The 25,334-nt window shown below is 41.7% G+C and overlaps 1 protein-coding gene across 8 annotated transcripts in view; it reads left to right on the top strand.

The window, feature by feature from the left end:
• Nucleotides 1-25,334, top strand: part of Rhot1 (ras homolog family member T1) — an 84,849-nt gene that overhangs the window by 2,871 nt on the left and 56,644 nt on the right. For 7 of the 8 annotated variants that reach the window (XM_070027236.1, XM_070027233.1, XM_070027239.1 and 4 more), the window contains exons 2-4: nucleotides 14,282-14,340; nucleotides 18,558-18,639; nucleotides 24,157-24,200. In XM_070027236.1, coding sequence (XP_069883337.1) covers nucleotides 14,282-14,340; nucleotides 18,558-18,639; nucleotides 24,157-24,200 — 185 coding nt within the window. Of the gene's footprint in view, nucleotides 1-7,011; nucleotides 7,076-14,281; nucleotides 14,341-18,557; nucleotides 18,640-24,156; nucleotides 24,201-25,334 lie in introns of all 8 variants that reach the window. The other variant, XM_070027234.1, reaches the window with a different exon arrangement.

The following is a 25,334-nucleotide window of genomic DNA, read 5'->3' as shown; positions in this document are numbered from 1 at the left end:
GAGATAGGAGTCTCACAGTCTTTCCTGCCCAGGCTGGCTTTGAACTGCGATCCTCAGATCTCAGCCTCCTGAGTAGCTAGGATTACAGGCGTGAGCTACCAGCGCCCAGCACAGGACTTGTAGATTTTTTGAGAGTGGGGAGTGGTCCTAAAGCCTGAATCTAGGGCCTTGTGCATTCTAGGCAAGTGCTCTACCACTTAAGCTACAACCCTAGCACTGAGTTTTAGGTTTTATTTATAACTTTTTTTTTTTTTTTTGTCATGGGGCTTGAACTTGGAGCCTGGGCGCTGTCCCTCAGCTCTTCAGCTCAAAGTGAGCACTCTACCACTTGAGCCACAGTGCCACTTTTGGTTTTCTGGTGGTTAATTGGAGGTATGAATCTCACGGACTTTTCTGCCCAGTCTGGCTTTGAACCATGATCCTCAGATCTCAGCCTCCTGAGTAGCTAGGATTACAGGCGCGAGCCACTGGCGCCTGGCTTAGGTTTTATTTATAACTTTATCTGTATTTTGCATGAAGTTTTTTGAAGAAGTTCAGGAAGGTGTTATTAGCGTATGATTCATGCTGATGCATTTAGACAAGACAAGGGAAAGTGAGCAGATGTCCTACTTAAAAACTGAGCCTTGCTGGGCTCCATTGGCTCACGCCTGTAATCCTAGCTACTCAGGAGGCTGAGATCTGAGGATCTTAGGGTTTATTTATTTATTTATTTGGAGACAGTCTCACTGTATAGCCCAGTCAGGTCTCAAACTCAGGATTCTTCTGCCTCCACCTCTCAAGTGCTGGGATTATAGGCATATATCACTGTGCTTGGCTCAGAAGCCTCAGATTGTGAGGAAGGTACTTAACAGGTTAGTACTGCTGAGCTAGTGGTGAACACCTGCAATCCTAGCTGCCCAGGATGCTAAGGCTGAAATAACCAGCTCTAGGCAACTTAGTGAGACTGTATCCCAAAATAAAATATAAAGAAGGTCTAGAATTCATGAGGCCTTGGATTCAAACCTCACTCTTTACTATTGCATATAAAAAGGTTGAGACTGAAACTTTAGGCCACCTACCATAAAAGTAGATATGGCAGGCTGGGAATGTGGCTTAGTGGTAGAGTGCTTGCCTAGCATGCATGAAGCCCTGGGTTTGATTCCTCAGTACCACATAAACAGATAAAAGCTGCAAGTGGTGCTGTGGCTCAAGTGGTAGAGTGCTAGGCTTGTGCAAAAGAAGCTCAAGGACAGTGTTCAGACCCTGAGTTCAAGTCCCAGGTCTGGGGGAAAAAAAAGTAGATATAGAATTATATTTAATTAAAACTTTCAGTTGTTTTAAAGGTTAGTATTTGTAGGGGAAATGTTTGAGACTTTATTTATTTATTTATTTATTTTTTGGGTCTGGTCATGGGGCCTGAACTCTGGGTTTGGGCGCTGACCCTCAGCTCTTCAGCTCAAGGCTAGTGCTCTACCACTTGAGCCACAGTGCCACTTCTGGCTTTTTTTTTCTGCTTGTGTGGTGCTGAGGAATCAAACCCAGGGCCTTATGCATGCAAGGCAAGTGCTCTACCACTGAACCACCTTCCCAGCCCAATCCAATACTATTTTAATACTGATTTATGGATTTAATATCTCCATTGTTAATATTAGAGTATTGTTGTAGTGATTTTGAGTTGCTACTTGCTCCTAGAGTCTACTTTTCTCTTGTTTTAAGATGGTTGACTGAAGCTGCGCGCTGGTGGCTCACGCTTGTAATCCAAGCTCCTCAGGAGGCTGAGCTCTGAGGATTGAGATTCAAAGTCAGCCCAGGCAGGAGAGGCATGAGATGCTTATCTCCAATAAGGGACCAGAAAACCAGAAGTGGTGCTGTGGCTCAAGTGGTAGAGCACTAGCCTTGAGCTGAAATGTTCAGGGACAGTGCTCAGGCCCAGAGTTCAAGCTGACAAAAAAAAAAAAAAAAAAAGAAAAAAGATGGTTGACTGAGAGGCAGGGAAGAGCAAACAAAAAGCTTTCTGTCTGGTATCATGATTTTTATTTTTTTTAATTAAAAAATTTTTTTTGGTATTATGATTTTTAAAGTGCATTCACTCATTTTCTTTCATTACATTTACTGCTCTCAGTGTCTGTTCCTGTAGCAGTTTCACCACTGAAGTTCTGAAGTAGCTCTGAATGGTTTCAATGTTTTGTTGCAAAACCCTTACATGAAACTGAGGTGAAATGAATCTTTTCTCAGCCTACTTCTGATCCATCCAGGCATTAATGCCAACCAATTGTGTAATATTTATTTAGTGCTTAGATCAAAGGAGTTAAGCTGTCTGTAAAATTTTAAGATTTTGTTTTCAGAGAAAAAGTACTTTAAATATTATTCATATCTTAGCTTGATTATTGACATAACAAATACCATTCACACCAGATCAAAAGTCAATTACTATTCTTAAGACAAAACAAAATTTAAAATACCTTTGAAAATGCACTCAAATAAAACCTTGTTCAGATCATAATTTTTCGTGGTCAGATTTATTGGCTGGAGGCAGGGTGCTCTAGCTGAAGCTGTATCATAGTTACTTGGAAGACAGAGGTTTAGAGGACTTTGGTTTAAGACTAGTCTGCTCAAAATAGTCCTCTAGAGCCAGGTGTTGGTGGCTCATACCTGTAATCCTAGCTACTCAGGGGGCTGAGATCTGAGGATCATAATTCAAAGCCAGCCCCGGCAGGAAAGTCTGTGAGACTCTTATTTCCAATTTAACCACCATAAAACTGGAAGTGGCGCTGTGGCTCAAAGAGATAGAAAACTAGCCTTGAGCAAAAAAGAGCTCAGAGGCAGTGCCTAGACCCCAAGTTCAAGCCCCATGACCAATGAAAAAAAAAAGTCCTCTTGACTCCGTCTCACCAGCAGTTGTGTGTGGTGGTATGAGCCTATTATTCCAGCTATGCAGGGAAGCACAAGTAGGAAGATCAGGGTCTAGGCTAGCCCAGGCATAAACCTGAGATCCTATCTTGAAAATAACACAAAATGACTGGCGGAATAGTGGTAGAGCACCTGCCTAGTAAGTGTGAAGGCCTAAGTTCAAACCCTAGTAATGCTAAGAAGAAATTGCTTGGCTGGGAACTAGGTTAGTTTTTAGTGTGCTTAACAAATGTACCTTTTACAGTAGAATTATCATGAGTCTTACTATTTTATCCAAACCATGTAAGTGCATATTAGTTTCAGTTTATATGAAGCTTCTTGTGTGTGTACTATTACTGGGGCTAGAATTTAGGGGTTGCATTCTTGCTTAGTTTTTTATTCACATCTGATGTTCTGCCATACGCGTCATACCTTTGCTTCTGACTTTTTGCTTATTAATTGGAGATAGGAATCTTTCAGATTTGTCTGCCTGGACTGTTTTTTTTTTTTTTTTTGTCAGTCATGGGGCTTGAACTCTGGGCCTGGGCGCTGTCCCTCAGCTCCTCAGCTCAAGGCTAGCACTGTACCACTTGAGCCACAGCACCATTTCCGGCTTTTTTCTTTTTGCTTATGTGGTGCTGAGGAATCAAACCCAGGGCCTCATGCGTGCAGGGCAAGCACTCTACCATTGAGCCACCTTCCCAGCCCCTATTATAAAGATTTTTATATTTGTAATTATACAAATATCACATATAAAGTATATTTTATAATAAAATAATTTACAATGAATTCATAATCAAATACATAGAATATAATTTTATTTGATATATTAATATAAATATGAGCATTAATTTGAAAGATAAAAAAATTGTTCTTTAGACATCTAATCTTGCTGGGCGCCGGTAGCTTAGACCTGTAATCCTAGCTATTTAAGGAGGCTGAGATCTGAGGGTCAAGGTTCAGAGCCAGCCCGGGCAGGAAAGTCCACTCTTATCTCCAATAAATCACCAGAAAACTGGAAGTGGTGCTGTGGCTCAGGTGGTAGAGTGCTAGCCTTGAGCTGAAGAGCTCAGGGACAGCACCCAGGCCCCGAGTTAAAGCTCCACGACTGACAAAAAAAAAAAGGAGGGGGTAGACACCTTGTGTTCTCTAGTCTATTTTCTTTCTTTCATTTTTTTTTTTTCAGTTTTTTTTTTATTGTGAAAATACCATACAGAAGGGTTACAATTACATGAGCAAGGTAATGAGTACCTTTCTTATCAAGCATTGTTGCCTCCTCCTTTGTTTCCCCTTCCCATCCCTTCCCATCTCCCCCCCCCCCCCAGTCTATTTTCTATTCATTTTGCCTGAGAAATGTTGAAATGATCTACAAAAAGCAAGGCCACAGTTATCCCCAAGGACAGTCTCTGATCCAGTTCAACACAACATATCTCCTGTCTGAGACTCCATGCTTCTAAGTAGGTCATCCATGGAAAACATAATTCATTACTATAGAATAAATTATCTGGGTTTATACAGGCTACAAACTCCTTTGTCTTTTCATCACATTTTTTTAAGCATTGATATGGCAGCAAATTCCTGATATTCATGAAGCAGAAATAACATTCTACAGTTCCAGTTACTGATCTACCAGATATATTGGCAATTTTTCTTACTAAACACCTAAGATCAAAAGAATTGACTCATTTTATCTGTTTATTTATTAATAAGCCTTGTCTAAGTAACCCTTCCTAAGTAACTGTAATTAAAACACACTAAAGGGAGTAGGGTGACTATGGAGTTTTATATATATATATATATATATATATATATATATATATATATATATATATATATTTTTTTTTTTTTTTTTTTTTTGGGTCCAGTCGTGGTGCCTGAACTCTGGGCCTGGGTGCTGTCCCTCAGCTCTTCAGCTCAAGGCTAGTGCTCTACCACTTGAACCACAATGCCACTTCTGGCTTTTTTCTTTTTGCTTATGTGGTGCTGAGGAATCGAACCCAGGGCCTCATGCATGCAAGGCAATCGCTCTACCACTGAGCCACCTTCCCAGCCCCTGGAGTTATATTTTTAATTGGTAATCCTTAGCATTTGAAGAAATAATAGCATTATTCCCAAGGAAGATTTCTTTGACCATATGCTGGTGATGTGGTCTGTAGATCAAAGCAGTCTCACATCTATAACCTATTACTCTCCTTCAAGCCCGATCAACATTAGAGCTCAGCTAGTGCTGGAGAAGCAAAAATGACAGTAGAGAGTAGGTTTCAATATTCATAGGTGAGGGTGAACAGAATAAGCTCTTCATGAGAATGGACTCTGTGTGTTCAAATATCCTTGGCAATAAAATACCACCCAAATATACCAGATGTAAATGTATAATTTGTTTTTGTTTTTGTGTTGCCAGCCCTGGGGCTTGATCTCAGAGCCTGGGCACTGTTCCTGAGCTCTTTTGCTCAAGGTTGGTGCTCTACCACCTAAGCCACAGGACCACTTCTGGCTTTTTCTGTTAATGTGGTACCGAGGAATTGAACTCAGTGCTTCATGCATGCTAGCACTCTACCATGAAACCACATTACCAGCCCATAAATGTATAATTTAAATTGGAATTTAATCTTTATTTTTTAAATTATATTTTTATGATCTTAAGTAGTTGTACAAAGGAGTTTCCATTTATCATATCAGTTTATGATTATTATTATTCTACTCAATTTAATTTTGTTGTTGGTGGTGGTGATGGGTCTTGAACTCTGGGCCTGGATGCTGTCCCTGAGCTCTTCAGCTCAAGGCTAAGGCTCTACCACTTGAGCCACAGAGCCCCTTCTGGTTTTCTGGTGGTTAATTGGAGATAAGAGTCTCACGGATGTTCCTGTCCCGGCTGGCTTTGAACTGTGATCCTCAGATCTCAGCCTCCTGAGTAGCTAGGATTATAGCCATGAGCCACCAGTGCCTGACCCCAGTTTAATTTTTTTTTTTTTTTTTTGGGTCCAGTCGTGGGGCCTGAACTCTGGGCCTGGGCGCTATCCCTCAGCTCTTCAGCTCAAGGCTAGCACTACCACTTGAGCTACAGCACCACTTCTGGTTTTCTGGTGGTTTATTGGAGATAGGAGTCTCACGGTCTCTCCTGCCCGGGCTGGCTTTGAACCGCGATCCTCCGATCTCAGCCTCCTGAGTAGCTAGGATTACAGGCGTGAGCCACCAGCACCCAGCTCCTTAATTTTTTTTTTTAAGTATGATAACTCAACAAGAAAACACAGAATAAAAAGCAATGACTAAAATGATTTCAGGAAGTTGTCTTCTAAAATAAATGCTAGCCTATACCTCAGACTTTGCTTTTACTTGAAGAGATAAAAAGAACCGAAAAATAAAAAGGAAATAATTCTTGACTTTATTTATTTCTTTATTTATTTGTCGGTCATGGGGCTTGAACTCTGGGCTTGGACACTGTCCTTGTGCTCTTCAGCTCAAGGCTCTACCGCTTGAGCACAGAACCACTTCCGGTTTTCTATTGGCTTATTGGAGATAAGAGTGTCTCAGACTTTCCTGCCTGGGCTGACTTTGAACTGTGATCCTCAAATCTCAGCCTCCTGAGTAGCTAGGATTACAGGCGTGAGACACTGGAGCCTAGCAATTCTTGAATTTTTATGTTGATTTTTTTTTTTTTTTGTGGGGCCTGAACTCTGGGCCTGGGCACTGTCCCTCAGCTCTTCAGCTCAAGGCTAGCGCTCTACCACAGATCTTCAGCTCAAGGCTAATGCTCTACCACTTGAGCCACAGCGCCACTTCCGGCTTTTTTCTTTTTGCTTATGTGGTGCTGAGGAATCGAACCCAGGGCCTTGAGCATGCAAGGCAAGCGCTCTACCACTGAACCACCTTCCCAGCCCCTGTATGTTGATTTTTTTAAAAAGTCTTTTACTTTACATAGCTGGTGGAATTTTTATATTGTGTTGAGTGGCAAATGGCCTTAAATTCTTTTCCAGATGAGACAGAATATGTATAAATAAAAATACTATATGGTAAGAGGTAACTGAGATTAGTTAACTCAAACTAAGATATCTCCACTCCTTGTCTGTATGTTCACACATAAGTACAACTGTTTAACTGTAGTATTTACATTGCCTTCTCAGAATGTTTCCTTTCTTGTCTCAGGTACTTGCCTGTTAGAATATACCTGGTGACTGATTTGTGGTTTGGAAGGATTCTGCTCAGACAGGTAGAACTGCCCTTTGGACTAATGAACTGAGCTGGGAAGAAAGCTATGTTTGGGTGGAGGGGTGGCTCAAGTGGCAGAGTGCCAGCCTAGCAAGCTCAAGGCCCTATGTACAAACCCCAATATTGTAAGAATGTGTTGTGAAACTATCACTGGAGATGGAGGAGGTACAGAAAAAAGCAGGAAACTAACCAGGAAAAAGGTTGTTCTAATAAGTTTTGAGGGATGACCTAACCCTGGGTTTAATCCCAAGCAGGAGCATGTGGTATGGATGAGGAAAAGTTTTGAGAGTGATAGTGAGGGAAGGTAATAGGGAATGCCTTTTGGAAATCTGAATTTTGTGAAGGGGTCCTGCCTGACTGGGGTTAAAAAGAAAGTCTTTGACTTTTTTTTCTTTTTCTTTTTTTGTCAGTCATGAAGTCTGAACTCTGGGCCTGGGTGCTGTCCCTCAGCTCTTCAGCTCAAGCTAGCGCTCTACTACTTGAGCCACAGGGCCACTTCTGGCTTTTTCTGCTTATATGGTGCTCAGGAATCGAACCCTGGGTCTCATGCATGCAAGGCAAGCACTCTACCACTGAACCACCTTCCCAGCCCCAAGTCTTTGACTTTCTTTACTGAGGAAACTATATTTGCAGTGTTGGTGATTAACTCAGTTTTGATTGCTTTGTGGATCAATGATTTTTTTTTTTTTTGCCAGTCCGGGCTTGAACTCAGGCCCTTGGCACTGACCCTGAGCTGCTTTTGCTAAAAGCTAACACTCTACCACTTGAGCCATGGCATCACTTCTGGCTTTTTCTGTTTACATGGTACTAAGGAATTGAACCCAGGGCTTCATGCATGCTAGGCAAGCACTGTACCTCTAAACCACATTCCTAGCCCTGGTTCAGTGATTTTTTTTTTTTTTTTGTCGGTCGTGGGGCTTGAACTCTGGGCTTGGGCTCTGTCCTTGCGCTCTTTAGCTCAAGGCAAGAGCTCTACAGCTTGAGCCACAGCGACACTTCCGGTTTCCTAGTGGTTTATGGGAGATAAGAGTCTCACGGACTTTCCTGCCCTGGCTGGCTTTGAACCGTGATTCTCAGGTCTTGGCTTCCTGAGTAGCTAGGATTACAGGCGTTAGCCACCAGTGTCCAGCTCTTAGTAATTTTTTTTTTTTTTTTTTTTTTTTTTTTTTTGTCGGTTGTGGGACTTGAACTCTGGGCCTGGGCGCTGTCCCTCAGCTCTTCAGTTCAAGGCGAGCGCTCTACCACTTGAGCTACAGCGCCACTTCCGGTTTTCTGGTGGTTTATTGGAGATAGGAGTCTCACAGTCTCTCCTGCCCGGGCTGGCTTTGAACCATGATCCTCAGATCTCAGCCTCCTGAGTAGCTAGGATTACAGGCGTGAGCCACCAGCGCCCGGCTTCTTAGTAATTTTTTTGAGAAGTGATTTTAAAGTCACATGATAACATGATAGTCTTTGAGTAGTCACACACACACACACACACACACACACACACACACACACACACACACACACACACACACACAGTGCCTTTCTGAAAAGGGGATTATGGGAAGATTCAAGATCTTAAAGAGTATTTAGGTAGGCACACTTCTCAAGGACCAAGAGTGGGACTTGTTTTTCTTGTTTTGTTTTTTTGTTTTTTTTTTTTTTTTGGTCCAGTTGTGGGGCCTGAACTCTGGGCCTGGGCGCTGTCCCTCAGCTCTTCAGCTCAAGGCTAGCCCTCTACCACTTGAGCCACAGCACCACTTCAGCTTTTTTTTTTTTCTGCTTATGTGGTGCTGAGGAATCGAACCCAGGGCCTTATGCATGCAAGGCAAGCGCTCTACCACTGAGCCACCTTCCCAGCCTGGGACTTGTTTTTCTTTACTGAGGAGCATCTTAGTTATTGAATAGTATCTGTTTCTTTATCTTTCCTCTTCCTCCTCTTTCTTCTTTTTTTTTTTTGTATTGTTTTGTTTTGTTTTGTTGGTCATGGGAACTCAGGGCCTGGGCACTGTCCCTGAGCTCTTCAGCTCAAGGCTAGTACTCTGTCACTTGAACCCCAGCACCACTTCCAGTTTTCTGATGGTTAATTGGAGATAAGAGTCTCACAGACTTTCTTGCCTGGGTTTGCTTTGAACTGCGATCCTCAGATCTGAGCCTCCTGAGTAGCTAGGATTACAGGTGTGAGCCATCTGTGCCTGGCTTCCTCTATTCTTAACATAGTAGATTAAGAGTTGGAACATAGAAATGTTTAAGATACAGGCTGGGAAATGGCCCATTGGTAGAGTGCTTGCCTAGCATGCTTGAAGCCCTTAGTTTGATTCCTCAGTACCACAGAACAGAAAAAGCTGGAGGTGGCGCTGTGGCTCAAGAGGTATAGTGCTAGCCTTGAGCAAAAGAAGCTCAGGGACAGTACCCTAACCCTGAGTTCAAACCCCAGGACTGGGAAAAGAAAAAAAAGAAATGTTTAAGATACCAGGAGGGTTCTTCATAATGGGAGAGTTTTTGAGAATATTTGTGTTGGCAGAAGTGGTGACATTTTGGAGACTAGGGAAAAATATTCATTGCTGTTGGGACCAGTAAGGCCCACAAATTCAAAGGTCACAGGAGTTATACAGGGATTGGATCTTTTGAAAGGCTTGTTATTTTGAATACCTGGGAATTATACTACTACTAAAATAAATTTCAGAAAGTACAGGACTTGATATGAGACTACACAGCAGATGAATTCTCCTGTAAGATGGTCCACAGAGAGCTCTGGTTGTTATTCAGTGTGTGTTATTATCACACATACTCTTTTCTCTTTTCCAGATGTATCAGTTACTAAAGCATCAGTTGCCTACAACAAAAAGTAAGAGGTACAAGGTATAGGATTCCTGATGCTGGAATAAGAGAATTGTGTGTGTGTGTGTGTGTGTGTGTGTGTGTGTGTGTGTGTGTGTGTGTGTGTGTGTGTGTGTGTGTGTGTGTGTGTGTAAGAGAGAGAGTGTTATGCTGAAGTTTGAATTTAAGGTCTTTTACTTACTGGATAGGCATTCTTATCACTAGTGACTTGGCTCACTTTTAAGGTAATACTTTTGCCTTTATTATCATAATCATGTGGAATTAGGGTGACTATTATGGATGTTAGCTGAGCTAGATGAAGGGCTAGAATTGCTGAGACCTTAAGTAAAGCTACAATGAAGAGGCTATTAAAAAAGAAATCTGTGAAAAGGTGGGTACAAGTAAGCAAGTTTTTTTTTTTTTTTTTGGGTCCGGTCGTGGGGCCTGAACTCTGGGCCTGGGCGCTGTTCCTCAGCTCTTCAGCTCAAGGCAAGCACTCTACCACTTGAGCCACAGCACCACTTCCGGCTTTTTTGCTTATGTGGTGCTAAGGAATTGAGCCCAGAGCCTCATGCATGCAAGGCAAGCGCTCTACCACTGAGCCACCTTCCCAGCCCCATTCCTGAATCTTATATTGGCTTTGTTCTTAGATAAAAGTCCCTGCCAAATCATTTCCCCACACACAGTTAAAATAGATAGAACTTGTGGAATTTATCATTTCTAGTGATATGCTACTACTTAAAGTGTACTTTTTCTTAAATTATATATGTTTTCTAGATGTTCTGAGATAAACCATACAATATAAATATTTAGTACTACTAAATGTAAATATCTAGTACTACTTTTTTTTTTTTTTTTTGCCAGTCTTGGGGTTTGAACTCAGGGCCTGTGCACTGTCTCTTCTTTTGCTCAAGGCTCGTACTCTGCCACTTAGGCTGTAGCTCTCCTTCCAGCTTTTTGGTGATTAACTGGAGATAAGAGTGTCATGGACTTTTCTGTCCTGGCTGGCTTCACAGCACTATTCTCATCTCAGCCTCCTGAATAGCTAGGGGTGTATGTAATGAGCCATCAGCACCTGGCACTTGTGGGGAATTTTAATGAGACTTCCAAGAAGAGGCAAACAACAGAGTCAACTTTGAAGAAGATACAATTAGTAGCTATAGAAGCTGCTATATTATGTTATGTTATATAATATTATATTATATATATATAAGCTATGTGAGTGCGTGCATGTGTGTGCCTAGGGGTTGAAATTCAGAGCCTGAGCACTGTCCCTGTGCCTTTTTTCCTGTGTAAAGCTAGCACTCTTATCACTTGAACCACAGCCCCACTTCCAGGTTATTTTTGTGGTTAATTGGAGTCTCATGGACATTCCTGCCTGGGCTGGCTTTGAACTGTGATTCTCATATCTCAGCCTGCTGAGTAGCTAGAATTACAGGTATGAGCCACTGGCACCTAGCTGTCTTTTTAGTTTTTGTTCATACACACTTCAGTTTTTTTTGGTCAGTCGTGGGGCTTGAACTCTGGGCCTGAGCACTGTCCCTCAACTCTTCAGCTCAAGGCTAGTGTTCTACCAGTTGAGCTACAGCGCCACTTCTGGTTTTCTGGTGGTTTATCGGAGATAGTTTCACAGACTTTCCTGCCCTGGCTGGCTTTGAACCGAGATCCTCAGATCTCAGCCTCCTGTGTAACTAGGATTACAGGTGTGAGCTACCAGCGCCCAGCTAGACTTCAGTTTTTGTTCATACACACTTCATTTTCTCTTCTTTTCCTTCCTTCCTTCCTTCCTTCCTTCCTTCCTTCCTTCTTTCCTTCCTTCCTTCCTTCCTCCCTCCCTCCCTCCCTCCTTCCCTCCCTCTCTCTCGCTCTTTCTTCTTTCTTTCTTTCTTTCTTTCTTTCTTTCTTTCTTTCTTTCTTTCTTTCCTTTCTTTCTTTCTTGCTAAGCTGAAGAGACCTGGGATAAAGTTTGAAGCAAAGGTTAAAAAAATTACTAAAGTAGGGGCTGGGAAGGTGGCTCAGTGGTAGAGCACTTCCCTTGCATGCCTGAGGCCCTGGGTTCAATTCCTCAGCACCACATAAGCAAAAAGAAAAAAAAGGCAGAAGAGGCGCTGTGGCTCAAGTGGTAGAGAGCTAGCCTTGAGCTGAAGAGCTGAGGGACAGCACCCAGGCCCAGAGTTGAGGCCCCACGACCGGACCCCCTCCCCCCAAAAAAATTAGTAAAGTAGTAAATGTAACAAGGTTTCTTTGTTTTTATCTTTGTTTTTATCTCTAATAAAAAGAAAGAATAGGGGCTGAGAATGTAGCTTAGTGGTAGAGTGCCTGCTTAGCATGTATGAAGCCCAGGCTGGGTTTGATTCCTTAGTACCACATAAACAGAAAAAGTCGGAAGTGATGCTGTGGCTTAAGTGATAGAGTGCTAGCCTTGAGCAAAAGGAAGCTCAGGACAGTGCCCAGGCCCTGAGTTCAAGCCCCAGGACTGGCAAAAAAGGAAGCAAAGAAAGAATCAGCATAAAAAATAGAAATAAGCATACTGATTATTTTTTTTTGTTGAAAATATCAATTGTTTTATTCCTTATTAGAAGCAGTTCAACAACATTAACAGAAGAGATTATATGTGCTCTTAGGTTTCACTTTAAGTAATTTATTCTGTAGAAATACTAATTACAGCATTATTTATAAAAGTGAAAACTTAGAAACAGTGTAGTGTTTATTGTCAGGATAATAAATTCATTTAGACCATACATGTGGGTTCACTTCTGGGATCCCAGAACTCAGGAGGCTAAGGCAGGAGGATCATGAGTTCCAGGCCAGCATAGGCTACATAGTGAGATATTGTCTCAAAAAGAAAGAAAAAAGAGGTCTGGGAAGGTGACTCAGTGGTAGAGCACTAGCCTTGAGGTGAAGAGCTGAGGGACAGCACCCAGGCCCAGAGTTCGGGCCCCACGACCGGACCCCCCCCCCCCCAAAAAAAGGAAAGGATGGAGGGAAAAAGAAAAGAAAAAAAGGAAAAAGAAAGATAAGACAATACAATATTTGTTTTTTCAGTACTAGGGTTTGAACTTGGCCTCCAGCTTGCTTGCCCAAATGTTTTATCATTTAGCCATGCCCCAGTCTTCATCCAATGAATCCTCATAGCAGTCTCAAAAACTAATGCTGTAGTTTTTTTTTTGTTGTTGTTGTTTTAATAGTGATGGTGTGTTTTTAAGTGAGACACTGTGCCTCAGCCTCTAAAGGGCTGGGATTATAGCATGCAGTGTGTCTGAGCCACAGGAAATTTTTTTCTCTCTCCCTCTCCTTTCTCTCCCTTTCCCTTCCATTTTTTCCCTTTCTCTCCCTCTTCCCCTCTCTCTTTTTTTACTAGGGCTTGAATTTAGGGCCTTGAATTCACTAAGCTTACTCAGTTAGCTTGTTCAGCTGGTGCTCTACCACTTGAGCCATGTGTTACCACTTGGGCCTGGGTTTTTGCTAGTTATTTTTGGAGACAATCTGATAGACTTTTGCTTCTGCTTGGGTTGTCTCTGAACCAGAGTCCTCTGGATCTCAGTCTCCTGCATATTTAAGATTATAGGCATGATTTGGAGAAAGATTTTTTTTGGGGGGAGGGGTGGTGCTTAAACTCTTAGCCTGGACACTGTCCCTGAGTTCTTCAGCTCAAGGCTGCTGCTCTACCACTTCTGGTTTTCTGGTGGTTTATTGGAGACAAGAGTCTCATAGACTCCTGCTGAGGCTGGCTTTGAACTGTGATCCCCAGATCTCAGTCTCCTGAGTAGCTAGGATTACAGGCATGAGCCACCGTTGCCCGGCTGGATTTTTTTTTTTTTTTTGATCAGTTGTGGGGCTTGAATTCTGGGCCTGGGTGCTGTCCTTCAGCTCTATAGCTTAAGGCTAGTGCTTTACCACTTGAGCTGCAGCACCACTTCTGGCTTTTTCTGCTTATGTGGTGCTGAGGACTGGAACCCAGGGCCTTCATGAATGCAAGGCAAGCACTCTACCACTGAGCCACCTTCCCAGCCCCTGGAGATAGATTATATATATATATATATATAGTGATGGTAATGGGGTTTAAACTTAGGGTATTGACTTTTTCTGCTTACAGTTGGTGCTTTGTCACTTTGAACCATACTTCCACTTTTTTTTTCCTGGCTAAATAGAGATAAGAGTCTCCAGGATTTGTCTGCCCCAACTGGCTTCAAACTGTGATCCTCAGATTTCAGCCTCCTTAGTAGCTAGGATTACATATGAGCCACCAGAATGTGTCTTGAATACACACTATTAAGTAGTGTACTAAGTTTGCATGCTTTTGATTTTAGCTAGTAAGTAACATACTCCCTCTATGACTGCTGGATTTGAGCTTGTGATGAACCTGAGCACATCAATAAAATCATGGTTTTTCTTTTCACAGCTAGAGTTGGAAAGACATCACTGATTATGTCTCTGGTCAGTGAAGAATTCCCAGAAGAGGTAAAAATTTTAATTTTGTTTTTTATATGTTAAGATTTTTTAATCAAAAGTAAGTTAAAGTAAAATATATTCTATCTTTAATTGCATGTGTTTCCTTTCAACAATTATAACTTCTTTTCTTCTTCTTTTTTTTTTTTTTTTGGTGCCAGTCCTAGAGGTTTAACTCAGGGTTTTGTGTTCTGTCCCTGAGTTTTTTTGCTCAAGGCTGGTGCTCTATCACTTGAGCCACAGCTCCACTTTTGGCTTTTTAGTGGTTAATTGGACATAACAGTCTCAGGACTTTCCTGCCCTAGCTGGCTTCCAATGATGGTTATCAATTTCAGTTTCCTGAGTAGCTAGGGTTATAGGCGTGAACCACTGGTACCTGGTCCAACAATTCTAACTTTTTAAAAGGTATTAGTTTAAAGAGATTATCTTAAAGAAAGAACCAACTAGATTTAAGTTTGCTTAAGTCTTTTTCATTTCCTGCTCTTTGCCTAGAACATATTTATCTTCTCTAAAAGGTGTGATCTTTTCTTGCTTCTTCCTGCTTCTCTCCCTCTCTCCTTTCTCCCTCTCCCCCCTCTCTCTTTCTCTCTCTCCCCCTCTTCCCTCTCTCCCTCTCTCCTTCTCCCTCCCTCTCTCCCCTCCCTTTTCTCTCCCTCTTTCTTTTGGTTGGTCATGGTGCTTGAACTCAGGGCCCTAGGCACTGTCTCTGAGCTCTTTCACTCAAGGCTTATGCTCTACCACTTTGAGCCACAGCTCTACTTATGGTTTTCTGGTAGTTAATTGGAGTTGGAGAGTCTCAAAAACTTTCTCCCTGGTCTGGCTTTGAACCATGATCCTCAGATTTTAGACTTTTTTTTTTTTTTTTTTTGTCTGTTGAGGGGCTTGAACTCTGGACCTGGGCGCTGTCCCTCAGCTCTTCAGCTCAAGGCTAGCACTCTGCCACTTGAGCTTCAGTGCCACTTCCGGTTTTCTGGTGGTTTATTGGAGTTAGGAGTCTCACGGTCTTTCCTGCCCGGGCTGGCTTTGAACCTCGATCCTCAGATCTCAGCCTTCTGAGTAGCTAGGATTATAGGCATGAGCCACCAGCGCCCGGCTAGATCTTAGACTCTTGAGTAACTAGGATTACAGGCATGTGCCACCAGTGCCTGGCCTATCTCTTTCTTTCTTTTGCATTGCTGGGGATTGAACCCCAGGCCTTTAGGATGCTATTAAGCATTCTACCACTGAGCCATACATACCCCAGCCCATTCTTTCTTAAGAATAAATTACTCAGAAGCCCAAAAGATAAAAAAAAGATATGTTTCCTGAGTTGAAATTAGATTGAAAGGTCTGGATCCCTGCTTGCTTTCTGCCTGACAGTATCTAGTAGTCTTTGAGGTGTGTTTTGTTGAAACCACTTGGATCCTGACATATTTATCTGAATCCTGGATTAGTATGTACCTACCTCTCATTTTACAAATGAGGAAACTATGGCTGAGGTAATGGCTTAATTGGGAAAGCACTTGCCTGCTATGCACAAAGGTCCTTTGTTCATTTCCCAGAATTGCAAAGAAATTAATCTGTTCTAACCTTGCTTACTTCAAAAGAATTGTGGTTTCAAGTAAGATGACTTTAATCATAGTGAAATCCCATCCACCCAATATTGGGTTTATTACCACTGACATATATTTAGTTATATTTTGAGGTTCCAGTATGGGAGGATGTTTGCCAAGCCCATTTATAAAGTTAGGACCTTGTTATGAGGACTGGCGTTAGTGCAGTGGGATGAAAATGATTTTTCTTTTTTAAAAAATGGGAATATATATATATATATATATATATATATATATATATATATATATATATATATATAATTTTTTTTTTGTTCGGGTTGTGGGGCCTGAACTCTGGGCCTGGGCGCTGTCCCTTAGCTCTTCAGCTCAAGGCTAGCATGCTACCACTTGAGCCATAGCACCACTTCCGGCTTTTTTTTTTTCCTGCTTATGTGGTACTGAGGAATCGAACCCAGCACCTCAGGCATGCAAGGCAAGCGCTCTACCATTGAGCCACCTTCTCAGCCCCTGTATCTTTTTTTTTTTTAAATACTTTTTTATTGTAAAAATACTGTACAGAGGGGTTACAGTTACATTAGCAAGGTAATGAGTACATTTCCTATCAAGCATTGTTGCCTCCTCCTTTGTTTTTCCCGTACCATCCTTTCCAACTCCCACCTCCACAAGTACCCCACAACCCCCCCCCCCCGCACCTAAATTGTAAAGTTCATTTTTTCAATATAGTGTCTTGTACATCTCATTGTTACAATTGGTCAACCTGTATCCCTATGTAAGCATTTTGTTTTTTCCCTTCCCCTCCCCAAATTAGAGAAGTGTATATACAAGATGCAGGGCACTGACATAAAATACAGTGAAAACAGGGGTTATACTTTTTTTTTTTTTTTTCAGTTGTGGGGCTTGAACTCAGGGCCTGGACGCTGTCCCTGAGCTCTTTCACTCAAGGCTTTCACTCTACCACTTTGAGTTACAGTGCCACTTCTGGTTTTCCGGTGGTTAATTGGAGATAATGGACTTTCCTACCTGGGCTGGCTTTGAACGATGTCACTCAGACCTCAGCCTCCTGAGTAGCTAAGATTACAGGTGTGAGCCACTGCCGCCCAGCTTTCTTTTTCTTTCTTACATAGCAATTATTGTTAATACTGTAATTTCTATTTACTCTTTATTCTTGTTTAGGTTCCTACCTAAACTGTAATTTTATTGTTCATATAAGAATTTGATGTATCATGTGTTTGTATTTTCTGAGTATTTCTGGTGTTGAACTAGGGCCATGTGCCTGCTAAGCATGTGATCTACATTCTCCATGTGGTAATATTTTTGACATTTACAACTATGATATTATGTTCATTATTTCTTTTGCTTTTCTCCTCAACTCAAGAAAGGTGGTTAAGTAATACTTATTTAATTTGAAAAATGAAGTGTATTTTCATTTGTAGAATCATTGTAACATTAATTTACAACCACTTCCTATAAAAGTTTTAGTTTAGAACTGTTTTATCCTAGGCCTTTTGAGTGTGGATAAGGAAGGGGTTTGTAATTAACTAAAGTCATACAATCTTTTTGAAACATAGAATTATTAAATATAAGATATAGCCAACAAGTTCTCTTCTAGAAGAAAACTATTTTGGTATTTTATTAGTTTATTGAAGATTGGAATGCTTTTCTTCTTATTTGCCAGTCCTTGGCTTGAACTCTGTGCCTGAGTGCTGTCCCAGGGGCAGCTTTTTGCTCAAGGCTAGCACTCAACCACTTGAGCCACAGCCCTATTTCTGATTTTTTCTGTTATTAATAGGTAAAGCGTCTCACTGACTTTCCTGCCCAGGCTGGCTTTGAACCACAATCCTCAGGTCTCAGCCTCCTGAGTAGCTAGGATTACAGGCATGAACAGCCTGTGCCTGGTGGAGTGCTTTTCATCTTAATTTATTTTGTGGGTTTTTACAGTGCTGAGGATTGAACCATAGACCTTACACGTGTAGGCAAGCATGCTACCATTCAGCCATACCCTAGTCTCTGATAATCCTTGTGGATTAATACAGCTTCTAATTTGTAAAGTATCTTAAGCCTTAAGCAGAACAGAATGAAAACAATGTATTTAAAAAGTCTAATATTTGAAACACCAGATTAACTTCGAAATTGTTTTTGTCTGATAAACCTTAGTATGTTCTTGCCTGCAAAGGCAGAAATGAGCTTTTTTTAAATAAAAAAGTCTTTTTTTTTGGGTCCGGTTGTGGGGCCTGAACTCTGGGCCTGGGCGCTGTCCCTCAGCTCTTCAGCTCAAGGCTAGCACTCTACCACTTGAGCCACAACACCACTTCCGGCTCCCCCCCCCCCCCTGCTTATGTGGTGCTGAGGAATGGAACCCAGGGCCTCATGCATGCAAGGCAAGTGCTCTACCACTGAGCCACCTTCCCAGCCCAAGTCTTTTTGTTTTTATTTGTATTGCTTAAAATGTTTTATTCTATAGTATATATATATATATATATATATATATGTATATATATATATATATATATATATATATATATTTGTGTCTTTGGGAAAGCACAAAAAGAAGCATTTATAAGTACAACAAATACTTGTGAGAATAGCTTTATATGAAAAAGGTTAATGTGGATAAATTTACATAGTCTGTTAACAACTTTGAGAATATCCATTTTTTTTCTTTATTTGTAAACAAAGGTTCCTCCTCGGGCCGAAGAAATCACCATTCCAGCTGATGTCACCCCAGAGAGGGTTCCAACACACATTGTAGATTATTCAGGTAATGAATGGCCTCTTATAAGTGATAGCATTTTTCAGTATTCTTGAAAACAGACTCAGTGAATTTTCCTAAATATTCAGACAGAAATGGTCTTTTTTAAATTGTAGTATATGATCCTTTCCTATTATCTCTACCAACCTGTATTCTACCCCTTTCCTCCATTTGTTCTCTGTCTCCAAAATACTAGTTGGGTTCCATAATAATGTGAAATAAGTTGGAATAATAAGAGGATAAACCAATGGATAAACCATTACCCTCCTAAAATGTTTACAGAGAGGTAAGTCAACTTTGTTTTTAGGCATCCAGGCATATACATTATTTAGAAAGGATTTTGAATTAAGAACTTATTGATAAGATGGGAACCTGTGGCTCACACCTGTAATCCTAGCTACTCAGGAGGCTGAGATCTGAGGATTGTGGTTCAAAACTAGCCTGGGCAGGGGGCTGGGAAGGTGGCTCAGTGGTAGAGCACCCTTGCATGCTCGAGGCCCTGGGTTCGATTCCTCAGCACCACATAAGTAAAAAGCCGGAAGTGGCACTGTGACTCAAGTGGTAGAGCGCTAGCCTTGAGCTGAAGAGCTGAGGGACAGCACCTAGGCCCAGAGTTCAGGCCCCACGACCGGACCCCCAAAAAAAAAAAAAAAAAACAAACTAGCCTGGGCAGGAAGTCTGTGAGACTCTTAATCTCCAAATAACCACCCCCCAAAAAGCTGGAATTGGACTGTGGCTCAAGTGGAGAGCACTAAGCCTTGAGCACTAGAGCTCAAGAATAATACCAAGGCTCTGAGTTCAAGCCTCAAGGCCAGCATAAAAAAAAAAAAAAAGAATTTATTGAAGCCAAGTGCAAGTAGCTCATGCTTATAATCCAATTAACTACCAACAGCCAGACCCTGAGTCTAACCTCCAGTATTGGCATGCAAAAAAAAAAAAAGAATTTATTGGGCTGGGAAGGTGGCTCAGTGGTAGAGCGCTTGCCTTGCATGCATGAGGCCCTGGGTTCAATTCCTCAGTACCACATAAGAAAAAAGAAAAAAGCTGGAGGGGCTGGGAAGATGGCTCAGTGGTAGAGCGCTTGCCTTGCATGCATGAGGCCCTGGGTTCGATTCCTCAGCACCACATAAGCAAAAAGAAAAAAAGCTGGAAGTGGCGCTATGGCTCAAGTGGTAGAGTGCTAGCCTTGAGCTGAAGAGCTGAGGGACAGTGCCCAGGCCCAGAGTTCAGGCCCCACGACCGGACCCAAAAAAAAAAAAAAAAAAAAAGAAAAAAGCTGGAAGTGGTGCTGTGGCTCAAGTGGTAGAGCGCTAGCCTTGAGCTGAAGAGCTGAGGGACAGCGCCCAGGCCCAGAGTTCAGGCCCCACGACCGGACCCAAAAAAAAAAAAAAAAAAAAAAGAAAAAAGCTGGAAGTGGTGCTGTGGCTCAAGTGGTAGAGCGCTAGCCTTGAGCTGAAGAGCTGAGGGACAGCGCCCAGGCCCAGAGTTCAGGCCCCACGCCTGGGCCCCCCCAAAAAAAAACAAAAAAAAAACAACAAAAAAAAGAATTTATTGAATTCAAATTAATTTTTTAATTTGTCAACCTTTGTCACAAATAAAATAATTCAAACAGATATTAGCTTGCTTATATATTAGAAGCTTGTGATTTTGCTTCTAATGAAATGTAAAAACTCTATATATTGCTTCTTTCTTTTCCTTCCTTCTGCCCTGTCCCACTTCCCTTCCCCCCTCCCTCCCTCCCTCCCGCCCTCCCTCCCTCCCTCCCTTCCTCTCTCACTCTCCCACTCTCTTACTCTCCCCCTCCCCCTCCCCTTACCTCTCTCCCTCTCTCCCTCTCTCCTCCAATCATAGGACTTGAACTTTGGGCTTGGATGCTGTCTCTGAGCTCTTTTTGCTCAAGGCTAGCACTCTACCACTTTGAGCCATAGTGCCACTTGCCACTTCCAGTTTTTAGTGGTTAATTGGAGACAAGTCTCACTGACTTTCCTGCCGTTGCTGGCTTCAAACTGTGATCTTTAGGTCTCAGCCTCCTGAGTAGCTAGGATTACAAGTGTGAGCCACCTGTGCCCAGCTTCTTTTGTTTTGTTTGTAGTGTTAGAGATGGAGCCCAAAGCCTTGCATGTTTTTGGCAAACACTGTACCACTGTGCCACATCCCCAACATATTTTTAAATTCTTATTTTGAGAGAGTCTCAGCTAAATTGCTTAAGCAGGCCTCAAACTCTCTGCCTTCTTACCTCTTTCTATACCAGTATCTGGGGTTACAGATGTGCTCCACTATATCTAACTACTATTTACTTTTTCATTTCTTTTCAATCATTAAAGTACTGTTTTTTTCTAGAATATGCATTTTTTCATTCATTTTTAGTATTGGGATTTGAACTCAGGGCCTTGCATTTTTGCTTAGCTTTTTTTTTCCAGGAGCTTTGTTATACCATTTGAACTGCAGTTGGCTTTTGCTAATTAATTGGATATAAGAATCTCAGTAGAAGCCGGGCGCTGGTGGCTCTCGCCTGTAATCCTAGCTACTCAGGAGGCTGAGATCTGAGGATCGTGGTTCAAAGCCAGCCCGGGCAGGAGAGACCGTGAGACTCCTATCTCCAATAACCACCAGAAAACCGGAAGTGGCACTGTAGCTCAAGTGGTAGAGTGCTCGCCTTGAGCTGAAGAGCTGAGGGACAGCACCCAGGCCCAGAGTTCAAGCCCCACGACCGACAAAAAAAAAAAAAAAAAAAAAAGAAAGAATATAAAATTTCTCATTAATTTTTCTTTCTTTAAAATTCTTTAATCTGTCTCTTGCATAAATCTAGGAAATTGTATTTATTACCACTTCTCCCCCCCCCTTTTTTTTTTTTTTTGCCAGTCCTGGGACTTGAACTTATATTTGGGCTCTGTTCCTGAGCCTCTCTGTGCTCAAGGCTAGTAGCTCTACCACTTGAACCACAGCGCCACTTCTGGCTTTTTCTGAGTAGTTTATTGGAGATAAGAGTCTCACAGACTTTCCTGCCCTGGCTGGCTTCAGACTGTGATCCTCACATCTCAGCTTCCTGAGTAGCTAGGATTAAGGGTGTGAGCTACTGGTGCCTGGCTACTATCCCACTTTTTATAAGTTTATGAGTAATATGATTGTGTGCACAGGATTATTTGCAGGTCAAAAGGAGAAGTTACTGACTGTAATATCAACCACATCAAAGCAGATAAAAGCTTTCATTAATCCCTTACTTTTTTTGGTTTTTGTTGAGACATTATGTACTATAGCTAGTTGTAATTCTCCAGATGTCTTCCTTTTAAGAAAAAGTTAAACCAAAAGGTCCTTGAAGTTCGGAACTATGTCCTTTTGATATCCATAAAAATGTCCCCATCTCCAGCTTGCCATAGTCATAACACATAGTAAGTGGCCAAGTGAATGAGTTAGTTGCATTTGATTCAGGAAAGAAGTAGTGGTTGCTCTTCAGACAAGAAGAGCCAGACGCTGCTGGCTTATGCCTGTAATCCTACTACTCAGGAGGCTGAGATGTAAAGATCACAGTTTGAAGCTAGTTTGGGCAGTAAAGTCTGTGAGACCCTCATCACCAATTAGCCACCATAAAAGCTACAGCTCCAGTGGTAAAGTGCCAACCTTGAGCAATAAAGCTCAGGGACAGTGCCCTGGATGAGTTTAAACCAGGGCCAGCACAATGAATAAATGAATAAATGAATGAATGAATAACTTAAGTAAATAAAATAAACTGGGGAAGGACAGTGATATATTTGTGTGTCCTGTGAGATTAAGTACTATGCAAACTATCAAGTTGTTGTGGTTGGGCCACAGCTCCTATGCATCCATTTCATTTACCCAGCCAAGGAGTAGGTGTTGACTTCCTTTACTCGCTGAGGAAAATGTGGCCCAGGGAGGTTAATCAGCTTTGCCCAAGATCACATATAACAAGGATTCAACTTTCAGGCTTATCTAAGTCCTAAGATTACCTCACCACACCACCACCGTGCTCTTCCCAAAGGCATGGTTTTGCTTACCAAGGCTACCAGTCTGAAGACTGAATAGTGTAGAAGAGTTTGGAAAGAAAATCAGGCCAGGTTGCAGGCATTAGGATTGTCAGGTGAATCACCACTTTTGATCCTCTTCTTGATTTTACTGGGCACTCCTTTGAAGTATCTCATTAAGTTTTGAGTTGGAGGCATGTTGAAATTTTAAGCTTGTTTTGCCTTTTTAAAGATAACTGTTGCTTTGATTATATCTGTTGGTCAGCATTATACTGGTAGCTGAGGCAAAGTGACACTTCATGCTTCAGTCAGTCTCATAACTAGCTTTATTTACAGTTTCTTTTCTATGCAGCCACATAATTAATTCACTTCAATGTTAGCCCACTGGTTACTCAAAATATAGAAAATATTAAAGATGTGGTCAATTATTTAACATAGTATAAAATAGTATTAAACTATGTGCAAAAACAGCACACATTTGGCAGGGAGCAGGGGTTTATAACCTAAGGTGACCTAAATATGTCAGTGATTATTTTGCTCTTCATATCTATGCTTCTGATCCTTATGCATGTCATTTACTTGTGGGATTGCATGTTCATTTACCCATTGAGAGCAATTATGGCTAGAGAGGGAATTCTTGATCATTCATGGGCAAGCTGTAGTTTTGCTTTGAGGCCCTGGTTATTATTTCTCTCACCTACTGTCTTTTTTTTAGGTCCTAGACCAGAACACAAATTGAATACCTAATGCTTTCGCTCATCTACTAGCAATCTAGCAGAGCCACACTTCCAACCCATTATTTCTTTTTTTTCCTCTCTCTTTTATCTGAAACTGGGACTCGAACTTGGTATCTGAGAGTTATTGCTCATTGGCAGATGTCCTACCACCTGAGCCATGCCGCCAACCCCCTACCTGCTATCTAGATTTCTACCCTGTATTACCCAGATTCTCTGGCCTTTTCGACTCTATGTCTGTAGATTCTTGTCTGAGCTAACTGTAAAGCCCTCAGTCTTTTTTTTTTTTGTCGGTTGTGGGGCTTGAACTCTGGGCCTCAGCACTGACCCTGAGCTCTTCAGCTCAAGGGTACCACTTGAGCCACAGGGCCACTTCTGGTTTTTGGGTGGTTAATTGAAGATAAGAGTTTCACGGGCTTTCCTTGCCTGTGCTGGCTTTGAACGTTGATCCTCAGATCTCAGCTTCCTTAGTAGCTAGGATTACCGGCGTGAGCTTCCAGTGCCCTTCAAGCTCTCAGTCTTTTATCTTAGGTTGCTGATCTCTTTTGCTTGACCTGTTTGAACTGTGGATCAGATGCTGACCTAGATTTATCTCACAATGCCTCTGCCCTTCTGAGCCTCAGTTATCCTCTTGTAGACTTGTCTTTCATTGCTAGCCAGCTTCCTTATCTCAGAACAACTTTTTCTTTCCCTGACTTGCCCTTGTCTCTGCTACTATACAATGTCATTTTCTTAGGTGGATGTTACATAGCCTATTTGTTATAAAAATGTTTAAAACACTGATTTTTTTTTTTTTTTTTGGTCATTTGTAGAAGCAGAACAGAGTGATGAACAACTTCATCAAGAAATATCCCAGGTAAGTTTTGAAAAAGCAATTATAGAGTTTTGGTTTCTTTTTTCTTTTTCTTTTTTTTTTTTTTTTTTGGGTCCAGTCGTGGGGCCTGAACTCTGGGCCTGGGCGCTGTCCCTCAGCTCTTCAGCTCAAGGCTAGCACTCTACCACTTGAGCCACAGCGCCACTTCCGGCTTTTTTCTTTTTGCTTATGTGGTGCTGAGGAATCGAACCCAGGACCTCATGCATGCAAGGCAAGTGCTCTACCACTGAGCCACCTTCCCAGCCCTGGTTTCTTTTTTCTTTTTCTTTTCTTTTTTTTTTTTTTTTTTTGAGGGAGAATAATAATTCTGTGAATCTACTATTTATATTCTCTCACCAAGAAATTTCAGTTTCTTGTTGTGATTACCAGGTTTGAGTATTTTTTATTAGCATACATTTATTCTATAAGGAGGAATCATTGAGCAACTTAAATACATATAATGTACATTGATCAAATTCACTCAATTTATTTTTCTTCATTTTCTCCTCCTGTTTTTGTTTTATTATCATTTTTGAGGAACAAATGTTTATTAGGATGCTGATACAAGAGAGATACAATGGACAGCTAGTAGAAGAGAATTAGTGCTGTTGCTGTTATTGCTGCTTCTGCTACCTTGACTGCACTAATACATGGTTGTGAACAGGCTTTTGTGGGGTTCGTGGGATTTTGTTGATTAGCTTTCCATCTTATTTGTGGACCCTATTGACTGGCTGTCCTTTTGTCAGACCATGGTTCAAATTTTGCATGTGCCTGACAGCTCAGTTTTCATATCTGCATTCCACCTTGCCCATTTCGAGGGATTTTTTTTTTTTTTTCCAGTACTGGAGCTTGAACTCAGGGCCTACATACTATCCCTGAACTTCTTTTACTCAAAGCTAGCTCTCTACCACTTGAGGCACAGTGGCACTTCTGGCTTTTTCTGTTTATGTGTTACTGAGGAATCAAACCCAGGGCTTCATGCTAGGCAAGGACTCTACCACTAAGCTTCATTCCCAGCCCCATTTCCCAGGTTTGACTTTGCTTCCTCATTTTACCCTAGCCTATTTTGTGCACTTGGCTCACCTGGACTTGATATTTCTCTGTTTGCCATGTCTCCTTATCTCCTTCACATCTTCC

Source organism: Dipodomys merriami, unplaced genomic scaffold, assembly GCF_024711535.1.
Source record: "Dipodomys merriami isolate MVZ:Mamm:240054 unplaced genomic scaffold, mDipMer1.0.p SCAF_19, whole genome shotgun sequence".
NCBI lineage: Eukaryota > Metazoa > Chordata > Mammalia > Rodentia > Heteromyidae > Dipodomys > Dipodomys merriami.
The sequence above is the reverse complement of the archived record's forward strand: the minus strand, read 5'-3'. Positions and strand labels throughout refer to the sequence as shown.